At 42.4% G+C, this 11,779-nt stretch overlaps 1 protein-coding gene across 2 annotated transcripts in view; it reads right to left on the bottom strand.

Moving 5' to 3' along the window:
- Positions 1-10,647: 10,647 nt before the first annotated feature.
- The window catches only part of LOC126203489 (guided entry of tail-anchored proteins factor 1-like), a 103,955-nt gene continuing 102,823 nt past the window's right edge, over positions 10,648-11,779 (bottom strand). For both annotated transcript variants that reach the window (XM_049937820.1, XM_049937819.1), the window contains one exon: positions 10,648-10,948. In XM_049937820.1, coding sequence (XP_049793777.1) covers positions 10,757-10,948 — 192 coding nt within the window. In that variant the 3' untranslated portion in view covers positions 10,648-10,756. The remainder of the gene's footprint in view (positions 10,949-11,779) is intronic.

The raw sequence follows: 11,779 nt of genomic DNA, 5'->3' as shown, positions 1-11,779 counted from the left end.
AACAACAAGAATCTCATCATACATTTCACCAATCTCTTCGTCATCTGTGGAGCTAGTTGGCATATAAACTTGTACTACTGTGGTAGGCGTGGGCTTCGTATCTATCTTGGCCACAATAATGCATTCACTATGCTGTTTGTAGTAGCTTACCCGCATTCCTACTTTCCTATTCATTATTAAACCTACTCCTGCATTACCCCTATTTGATTTTATATTGATAACCCTGTATTCACCTGACCAGAAGTCTTGTTCCTTCTGCCACCAAACTTCACTAATTCCCACTATATTTAACTTTAACCCATCCATTTCCCTTTTTAAATTTTCTAACCTACCTGCTCGATTAAGGGATCTGACATTCCACGCTCCGATCCGTAGAACGCCAGTTTTCTTTCTCCTGATAACAACGTCCTCCTGAGTAGTCCCCCGCCCAGAGATCCGGATGGGGGACTATTTTACCTCTGGAATATTTTACCCAAGAGGACACCATCATCATTTAACCACACAGTAAAGCTGCGTGCCCTCGGCAAAAATTACGGCTGTAGTTTCCCCTTACTTTCAGCCGTTCACAGTACCAGCACAGCAAGGCCGTTTTGGTTAGTGTTACAAGGCCAGATCAGTTAATCATCCAGACTGTTGCCCCTGCAACTACTGAAAAAGCTGCTGCCCCTCTTCAGGAACCATAGGTTTGTCTGACCTCTCAACAGATAGCCCTCCACTGTGGTTGCACCTACGGTAGGGCTATCTGTATCGCTGAGGCATGCAAGCTTCCCCACCAATGGCATGGTCCACGGTTAATTGGGTACGGTATTCCAGATAAGAAAGTGAAATTCTTGGTGGTCACTGTGGCCTGGGGCAGTACTGGGGATCCTCCCCTCCAGGTTGAATTTTTCGAGAGGGAGGAAATTAGTAGGAGACGACCATTATGTTTCGGGACTTGCCATGGAAAAGTGGTCTGAAACTGTCCTGACATTGATTACAGTTATTCTCAACTGCCATGTCAGCCTTTTTGCGTTCGGGGCTGACTCATGCATTGGGCCGAGGTCTGCTGAGTTCTAAGTACGTTTAACATTTTGCAATTAGCACTTTAGCAGCTCACAATTTGCAGGATTTGCAGCACAATTTAGGTCACTTGAGTACTTATCTTATTTTGCAAGTCTTGCACTCTATTATTTTGCATTTGCGAGCTCTACAGATTACGAAAGTTCTGCACTTCCCAAGCAGTCTTCCAGTTAGATTTGACATATCCTCCAATGTACATTAAGATACAAATAAGCTTCTCATGAGCCACTACTTGTTATTAATGTTAAGAGAACTTATTATTCTCATGATGTTAATTGCTTAGTAATCGTTTCTTTGGTTCATGTAGAATTCTCTTCCCAATGAACTGACACTTTTCAGTGCATTCTTGCTTTGCAATCATAAACCTGATTATCATACAACTAATCCTAACTACACAATCTGTAAATAATAAATAAAGTTAGTTACTTGCATATCTAATTTATCTCACTGTGATGATATTTCCACACTTCAGCGCTTTTGGTTAATTTGTTTAAATTAATGTATAATGGGAATAGCACTCACTCATCTAGCATTTGCATGTTAAAGTTGTGAGTGAGGTAGGCAGACAGACCCACAACAGCTGAGCCCCAGCGCGTTTTCAGTGTAATTGTCTCATTGGGATGCTAACAGTTTAATGCTGTAAAGAGGTTAAATTTTACATCCTCAAATATGACAACAATTCCAGTGCTCTTGGTTGATGGTATGGTGAATAAGGTGAACCCACCATCATACTGTTTAGATTATTGCACTAACTGGGTATTTGATTGCTTGCTTCAGACTTCCTCTACTGTTTTACACGTTACTTGTTTTCTGTGACCTTCTTCTGTTCACAATCTTCTGAATTTATCTTAATAATGTCCTAAAGCCTGATCACTTTTAATTATCTATCAAAAATATTTTAAGTGGAAACAGTAAACTTTTGTAGTCACACTGAACGTCTTACTTTCATGATATAAGTAACCCTGCAAAATTTACAAAGTTAATCACACATACTGATATGATTTCGTATTTTTAAAAGTTATTTAGACACCACAAAATTTTTCTTAACCCTTAACCTGAAAAATCTCTTAAATGGGTGCATCTAGCAACATGCGGTCCAGTAGACCTTGTAACATTTTTTTATCCCATAACTCCACATTAGCTGACAAAAATAAAGTGAATAGTCAGCTGCTTCATATTGTAAATAAGAAATACTATTCAGTGCTTAATAAGACTCCATTGATTACATTATTAAAAATGAACACCAAACATCTTGAGTGTGTGTACTCATATAGTATGAATCTTGAGATGACTGTTAATATTGTTACACTAGATGCGATATTCTTGAATATAAATGAAAGATTGCAGAGAATATAAATGGCAGTAATAATCAAAGGAATTAAACTGTAGAACTTCTCCACAGTTTACACACATCTTCCTACTGCATTCCAGTCAAATTGGCTGACGACATTTGGTGCACTTTTACGCTGTTTTCCTTTTCTTTGATACAGATACTTCACACATGTATTCCTCAGTCCATTCTATCTGTTTGATATACCTCTAACATCTCATCATCAAATAATACTCCTATATTTGAGATTTGGCATGTATTTGTAGCAAAATTCAATTTTTACTTTTACTCCAAGCATTCCTCCAATCAAAATGTTGTATTGAGGTGATTTTCTTGCTCCAACAGACTTTGAATAATTCCACTTGACCTTATTTTTGCCATAGAAAACTGTATTTGCTTTTAGTAACTAATTGTGGTACAAGGCACAACAGGCTCTTCTTCCAATAAAGAATTTGTTCATTAGTATCACATTTAGTTTAATGTTGAGCATCAGCTGCAGCAAAATCAGAATCACCATCAGAAACATCAAAAATGTCATTGTTGAGCTGTGGCAGGGTTTCTGGAGTTGCCTTTTGAATTCCTGGTGCCACTAGATTGTTCTGTCATGCGATGTCCCTCTGGTTTGTGGCCACTAAGATCTTTCCCCAAGGTTGCATTGATGGGGACTGGATGTGTTGTGGCATGGTAACGGAGCGAATGAGGACAGTGTGGGAGGTCCGCCCAGTGACTAAGGCGAGAACTTGTGCAAGTGTCTTGGGCATGAAATCCGGCAAATTGTTGCTGGGCATATTTGTGGGCTAATATGAACCTGTAGCTGACTCCGAGTATCGTCCTCATGCATAGCCTGGCCAGTCAGCCACCTCTGATCTGTGGCACACCAATGAGAGAGTTGAAGCATTTTGTTGTGGCTGAACTCTGCGCCCCCTTTAGATTTGGCAAGCTTCGACTTTGATTTGTTAACTTCAGGTAAGTTTTGGACCTTGAGGTCTTCAACTGTTATTTTGTTATTGATATCTACATACATGCTGCGATCATTGTGATTTCTTAGCTGATCTATTATACCTCCAGTTGTGGCTGTTGTTTACATTTCCTGAGTCGATACTGGCCTTGCTTGTTTGTTAACAGGATATCTTAACCTGTGTGAGCCAATGGTGTTTCCTGAGTCAGAGTGATAATGTGTTTTTCCTATGCTGTGCCTGACCTCCCCCCCCCTCCCCCCCCCCCCTTCGTCTTCATGCAGTGCCTACTAGAAGGTTGAGTTTTAGCTGACCTTCTTGCCAAATGTCTTCAAACACCAGTACCTTTCTCCTGTAATATGGTAAGGTGCCGGTTTCGAGATACCTTCGATCACTGCAGACATCATTGCTCTGTTAATTATATTGGCTTAGGAAGTGTCTGGATCTCAAAATTTGCAATTGCTGAAGCTATGTAATTGGATTTGGTGGCCTAGTTTTCTTTGAAGCTGTTATTATTGAAGGTCTGCCTGTTTTCTATTTGGTAATTTTGATTAACTGAAGCTGTTATTATTGAAGGCCTGCCTGTTTCCTATTTGGTAATTTCACTTAACTGAAGCTGTTATTATTGAAGACCTGGGTGTTTTCTATTTGGTAATTTACTTAACTGAAGCTGTTATTATTGAAGGCCTGCCTGTTTTCTGTTTGGCAATTCTACTTAACTAAAGCTGTTATAATTGATGGCCTGTCTGTTATCTATTTGGTAATTTTGCTTAACTGAAGCTGTTATTATTGAAGGCCTACATTTTTTCCATTTGGAAATTTTACTTAACTAGAGCTGATATTATTGAAAGCCTGCTTATTCTATTTTAATTAAATTAAGAGCTATTTCATAATTTGGGTTAGTTGAAACTCTTATTAATCAAGGCCTACCTGTTTTTATTGCAGTATGAACTTAAGAATTCAGGAGCTTAGCACCAAGGGTAGTGTTCCAGGGCTGGCGGCCAGGTCGCGCGCGACGTTGGGCACTCTGCTTTGCGGTTGGTGAGCACCATCGGGGAGGTCGGTGCTTCTCTCAATAACATTTCCACAGTGTTGGATGAGGTTCAGCAGAACCTGTCCTTTCTGCAGGACAGTCAACCTACTGTTAGGAAAATCGGTAGAATTCAGGCCCACCTAGCACATTTGGGGAATCGTTTGAGGGTCATTATCTCCTTGCAACTTAGCCAGCATGAAGTTACCAGGGTGGAGCAGTTGAGTGATTGAGCGAGGGATTTGCAGATCCAAGCAGCATCCTTAAGCTTGGAAAGTCAGGAAGTGGGAGCACGTCCAGCAGTTATCCCCACGAATCAAGGTCTTTGATCAGGCATCTGGGGCCCAAGGTTTAGGTGGCCCTCCAGCTAATAATTTTTCTAGACTACCCAATCCAGTTATGTCCTTTCAATGATATTTCAGAGCTTCCACTCAATACTTTGGGCCATGTCCAGCAGTTTTTGTGGCTGTTGGTGCAATTTGAATGTCATGTGGATGCCTTGAGGACATCTCACCATTTGATATTAGCATTACTTCGCCCCTTGGCGAAAGGTACTCTGAGTGATTTTATATCTTAAGTCCTGATGCGGACAGGCTCAATAGGACAACTAAGAGGACTGATTGTCAATAGGAAGCTCTCGCCACAGATGCGGAATGAGCTTGATCGCAAATATTACTGGCAGGTGGAGGCATCATTTGAACCGCTGAGCCAGTATGTCGAGCGAGGGCACCTAGCCATCTTGGCTCTTGCTATGTCAGTTTTGGAACTCAATACTGTATCAGACATTTTGGAAGGCATGCATACCAAGGATAGGTCGCGCTTGGCCATTTCTTCCCGCCCACTAGCTTCCGGGAATTGCAAACAATGGTTGATTCCACTGAATCCTTGTCATTTGCTGATGAGGAGCAGAGGTGTGTGGAGCACGTGGAAGCTCCTCTGCCCACCTCGAGAATTAATAGGGCTCCTCAGTCATCCAAAATATTTCTAGGAAATGTTTTCAGAGTGGTGCCCACGATCACTTGGGGGCATGAGTGTCCCATAGCATGAGCTCCTAGACCTAGCAAATGACACCAGGTGAAGAAGGGAGACACTGTTTCTGTCGGAGGTGCATATTCAAGCACCCTCTGGATCTGCCCTCCCTTTCATCTGTGCCCTGCTAGGACAAGAACCCTTGTGCGCGCTGCTGGCTTCTGGTAGCTCTGTTTACTTATTGAATTATAACTGGTATTTGGAGTTTGTGTAAATTATCTTCCTCAGAGATGTTATGTGGCCAATGGGCAATAGTTGCCTCTGGTCAGCGAGGTGCATAGTAGTTTGTCCATTTGTAATTTCTCATGTCCCATTACGCTCTTGCTTGTTAAAGAACTGGTGGTCAATTTGTTGCTTGGGTATGATTTTATTCAGAAAACTGGATTAATTCTCAACTTTGTGAGCCACACCTTCTCTTTAAGGTTTTCACCTAGTGACAAGATAGCCTTTCACTCTTGCCGTTGCGCAAGTGTGAAGATTCGGTAAATTGTAACTCCGGTGAATTTGATGTGACCCATCTTGAAATGGGTCAGGCAGGGCAGTTTCCCGAGATTTTCTCTAATAAGCTGGGGCTCACTAACGTCACACAGTACCACATACGCTTGGCTAATGATATTCTGTTGCATCTTCTTATCACCTATCGCCACCCAAAATGAAAATCTTGCGACAGAAATTGGCAAGTATGTTGAAGGAAGGGGTCATTAGGCTGTCTCCATCTCCCTATGCGTCACTGATTTTTCTCGTTCCCAAAGCTCAGGGCCAGGACTACAGGCCGGTGGTTGATTATAGACTCCTTAATAAAAAGATTATCTTGGAATCTGTCCCCTTGCCGGATCCTCACAACTGCTTTACCTGGTTTTCGGGGTTTAAGTGGTTCACAGTGCTTGATTTCAACCAAGCTTATTATCATATTCCTCTTACCGAGGAGTCTAAACATGTCACTGCATTCTGCACTGACTGGAACCTTTACGATTTCAACCGGGTGCTGTTCGGCTTGTCCACTGAGATGGCAGTTTTGTTTCATTTGTTAGATCGTATCCTAGGTGACTTGAAGTTTTTGTTTGTGTCTTTAGTTAACTTGATGATGATGTCATTTATGGTCAGTCGTTTGAGGATCATATTTCCCATCTTCGGGATGTCCTCAAGAAGTTTCGGGATGTGGGGTTGACCGTAAAGCCGTCCAGATTAGACTTGCTAGGAAAAAGGTGTCCTTTCTGGGGCATTTAATTTCTGAGGATGGCATTAGGATTGACCACGAATGAACTAAGGTGTTAGAGAAATTTCCTCGGGATCAAAATAGGAAGGAAATAGCCAGATTTATTGGGATGGTGAATTATTTTCGACATTTTGTCTCTGATTTTGCCCAGATGGCCACTCCCCTGAATAAACTATGTAGGAAGGGGGAGAAATTTGTCTGGGGTGAGAGCCAACAGGCGGCTTTTGAAGCTATCATCCTGGATTTCAGCAAAATATTCATCATTCCCACTGATCCCTCCAATGCTGGTATTACTGCTGTGTTGTTGCAGGAAGATTACGATATAAGTCACCCATTAGCTTTCCTGTCTATAATGTTATCTAGTGCTGAGATGAATTACTCCATTCATGAGTGTAAGGTGCTAGCTTTGCTTTTTGCCTTATAGAAGTTTCAGTTCTATCTCGAGCATAGGGAGCTTGATCTTGAGATGGGCAATCAAGCCCTAAGTTGGGTGTTGGATCAACCCAGGAAAAATGGCGAGATTGCCAGTGGGTGGTCAGCATCTCTACATTGCACTTCAAGGTGCTATGCATAAAAGGATCCGACAACCAAGTCGCCACCACCCTCAGTCGCATGTTTCAGGATGAGGGGGCTGTCGAGAATAAGGGCATTAATGTGTCTCACCTGGTTGTGTATACCGTTTTAGCTGAAGTTCCCCAGTTGTTTGTGGACGTTAAAACCCAACAGGATCAAGATCCAGTGTGGGGTCCATTAAGAAAGCAACTCTTATCCAGTGGTGAGGTTGGTGACTACTCCATCAGGAATGGCATTCTATGTAAACACGTTAACAAAGCCAGAGACTTTAAAATTTGTTTGCCTAAGGAGCTGGTGCCTCCCATTTTCCATTATTTTCGTAATTCTTGAGTGGGAGGACATCTGGACCTCTATAAAACCTTAGAAAAGTTTAAGGCTCACCTCACGTGGCCCTCTTTGTATTAGGATATCAGGCGATTAGTGGGTGAGAAGGCTAAACCCAGTAATAGTCCTCTGAAGGACTTGTTACAATCCAAGCATGAGGAGAACCCTATGGACAAACTCTTTATCGATTATGTAGAGCCTCTTCCTCATACCAAGAAGGGGAACAGAAATATTCAGGTGGTTGTTGACATATTTTCCAGATGTGTATGGCTAATCCCTAGTTGTGGGGTCATGGTGGCCATTACCATTGCACATCTGATCAACATTTTCAGCTAGTTTGGACTTCCGAAGGCTCTTGTTAGCAATAACCCTCCGGAATTTGTTTGTGAACAGTTTAAGCAATTTGGCTTTCGTCACACTGTTAAACACCTAACCAACACATGATGTTATCCCCAGGCACCTTTTGCCGAGAGAGTGAATCGCAACTCTAAGTCAGCTTTGATCATTTACCATCGTAAGTCTCCGAGTAAGTGGGATACCACCTTGCCGTGGATCAATTTTGCATTTAACACTGCACAGCATGGAGCATCCAAGGCAGTTCCTGCTGCTTTCTTGTTTACTTATCCTATCAGTACCCCTCTCTCTAACTTGTCCGGAAGAATGGACACAATCGATGACCTGCAGCCATCTAGAACGAAATTAGAATTATATATTAATACCTTCAGCTGCAGACGGGCATTGATAAATACTATGTCTGAAAGAACATACACCATATCCATATAAGTATATAGTTCTGGCAATACCGGCCATGACCTTCCTCTTCTGTGGTGATGCACACATATTACCCAAACTCTTACAGGACTTGGTAAGAATGTCTTCCACGAGTAATGAGTGTGTTGGGTAGGGACACTACGAATGTAGTGTGTGGATATATAAGGTGAGAATGTGGGTCTCACGGGAGGCGTGCATGAGATAGTCCCTGCAGTCGCACTGTCCTCTGTGCCCTCGGTGGCTCAGATGGATAGAGTATCTGCCATGTAAGTAGGAGATCTCGGGTTTGAGTCCCAGTCAGGGCACACATTTTCACCTGTCCCCGTTGATATATATCAATGCCCGTCAGTAGCTGAAGGTATTAATATATAATTCTAATTTCGTTCTAGATGGCTGCAGGTCATCAGTGGTGTCTGTTCTTTCAGACATGTCCATATATGTTATATTAATCAACTTAAGCCCGTTAATTAAACTCCCCCTTCTTCTTCCGTGGGCTGGGCCAGTATCCATTGGTTTAAGGAGGAGAGGTTGGGCATGGGGGAGTTTCTGGAGTCATCTTTTGAATTCCTGGCACCACTTAATCGATCCATTATATGATGTCCCTCTTGTTTGAGGCCACTAAGATCTTTGCTCAAGGTTGTTGATGGGGATGGGACGGGTTGTGCTGTGGCAAGTCAGGGAGTGGCAATGGAGCGAGTGGGACAGTGTGAAAGGTGCGCCCGGCAACTAAGGTGAGCAATTGCGCAAGCATCTTGTGCACGGAATCTCGTGAGTGGATGCTGGGTTTATTTGTGGGCCGATTTGAATCCGTGGCTGACTTCGTGTGCTGTCTTCATGCATAGACTGGCCAGCCAGCTCTGGGATGTGGCACACCAATGAGAGAGTTGAAGCTAGTTTTGCTGTGCTGAATTCTGGGCCCCCTTTGGAACCAGCAAGCTTCAGCTTCGATTTGCAAACTTCAGCCGATTTCAAGATACCTTCAGGAATTGCAGATGTCATTGCTCTGTTAATTATATTGGCTTAGGAGGTGCCTGGGTCTCAAAATTTGCAATTGCTGAGGCTATGTAATTGGGTTTTTGCCTAATTTTTTCTCAGGTGTTTCGCGCCGTTGTAGAGGCTGTATCTTGCAGTGACACAGGTACAACATTTGGCTAGTTATTGTTGCCTTCATGTAATTAACCTTGCTGTGTTAATATTTCTTTGACTGGTCTGTACCCAACAAAAAGGCCCTTGGAAGGCCGGTCCTCTCTTTGTTACCTTTCTTGGCCTTACTGTTTGGTGTAGTCTTGTGTTCTTTGTGTATAAGCCTTCTAGAGCACCATTTGTGAGGAGGCAATTCAAACTCCTGGTTACTTAACTGAAGCAGTTATTTATAAAGGCCTACCTTTTTTCTATTTGGTAATCTGACTTAACTGAAGCTGTTATTAAAGAAGGTCTGCTCATTTTCTATTTGGTAATATCACTTAACTGAAGCTGTCATTATTGAAAGCCTGCCTGTTCCCTTTTAATTAAATTAAGAGCTCTTTCAACATTTGGATTAGCTGAAACCTGTATTTATCAAGGCCTACCTGTTTTTATTGCCCTATTATTGAGATTTGATATTTTACTCAATCTGTTTTGTAATTAATTGAAATTGAGATTGCCAAAGGCCTATCCGTTTCAGAGTTATTTACGTCAATAAGTTAGTAACAGGAAATGACACATGATGGTACATGGGCCCAAGCCTTTCGCCTTACATCCCATTATCCATAATTGTAGGTTTCAGTTGTAATTCCAATTTTCCTCTTCACCTACATCACATAATTGCTGCTGCAACCAAGTTTCACAATTTGGATCAACCTCTCCTCTTAGAAGGCAACGGCCCTGTCGCAGTGGATACACCGGTTCCCGTGAGATCACCAAAGTTAAGCGCTGTCGGGCGTGGCCGGCACTTGGATGGGTGACCATCCAGCCGCCATGCGCTGTTGCCATTTTTCGGGGAGCACTCAGCCTCGTGATGCCAACTGAGGAGCTACTCGACCGAATAGGGGCGGCTCCGGTCACAGAAAACCATCATAACGACCGGCAGAGCAGTATGCTGACCACACGCCCCTCCTATCCGCATCCTCAACTGAGGATGACACGGCGGTCGGATGGTCCCGGTGGGCTACTCGGGTCCCGAAGACGGAGTGCTCCTCTTAGAAAGTTGCTCCATGCTACAGCTGAAAAATAACATAAATTCTTGTATACAGGGTGTTACAAAAAGGTACGGCCAAACTTTCAGAAAACATTCCTCACACACAAATAAAGAAAAGATGTTATGTGGACATGTGTCCGGAAACGCTTAATTTCCATGAAGAAGGGAACAAAACAGGAAGAATTTCTCAGCAACAAAACTTTTATTTTTAAAATATTTCTTTGGGATGGAAATACAAGTACTGTGCTCGTAACAAAATTAAGCATCTTGACATACACAATATTTAGCACACTCAAATACAAAACTGCTTAGCTGCTTTTCTTGCAACGTGTCCAACACAAAACAACCAAATAACAATACTTATACCACCATCAATGCCAGATGGCCATGAGAGAAATGCACCGAAAGGTTTCATCCAATTTGGTGGAAAAGTTGCAACAGGTACATGCTTATACATCCAGACAAAGCAGCAGGTAATGATGCCCTGTAAGTTAACAAGGCATTACTAAAGGAAACATATGGATAAATAAGTGGGAATATACGACAAAGATCTTGTTTCATTGTATCAAAGGAAAATTCCATTGAGAAAACTGCTGAATTACGAGACAAAATTGCTCGCCAGCACTTACTTTTAGGAGGCAAAATACAAAATACTGCCTATCCAACACGTATAATAGTGATACACTACCCATCTGTGGAACTAATAGTTCCTTCCTCAGGGAAGAGAGCGGGATAGCTTGGAGAAGATTACAAGGTATGGGCAGGTGACTCCGACTATAGGATGAGAGGAACCCACCTACGTTGAGGACGCGTGTACTGGAAGTAATCAGTTCATAAATACACAATGTACTTTCGTTACAAATTCCTAGATTACACATTGTTGTCAAATATTTAAGTAGTCTAATCTTCTAGAACATATTGTCATGCCTGCTAAGGAGTACATCATTATGAGAAGTGTTGTTCATACCCAGATTTATAAGTGATAGTAATGTTGTTGTTGTTGTGGTCTTCAGTCCTGAGACTGGTTTGATGCAGCTCTCCATGCTACTCTATCCTGTGCAAGCTTCTTCATCTCCCAGTACCTACTGCAGCCTACATCCTTCTGAATCTGCTTAGTGTATTCATCTCTTGGTCTCCCTCAACGATTTTTACCCTCCTCGCTGCCCTCCAATACTAAATTGGTGATCCCTCGATGTCTCAGAACTTGTCCTACCAACCGATCCCGTCTTCTAGTCAAGTTGTGCCACAAGCTCCTCTTCTCCCCAATTCTATTCAATACCTCCTCATTAGTTATGTGATCTACCCATCTAATCTT

This window comes from Schistocerca nitens, chromosome 9, assembly GCF_023898315.1.
Source record: "Schistocerca nitens isolate TAMUIC-IGC-003100 chromosome 9, iqSchNite1.1, whole genome shotgun sequence".
Classification (NCBI taxonomy): Eukaryota; Metazoa; Arthropoda; class Insecta; order Orthoptera; family Acrididae; genus Schistocerca; species Schistocerca nitens.
Note: the sequence above shows the minus strand (reverse complement) of the source record. Positions and strands in the feature narration are given on the sequence as shown.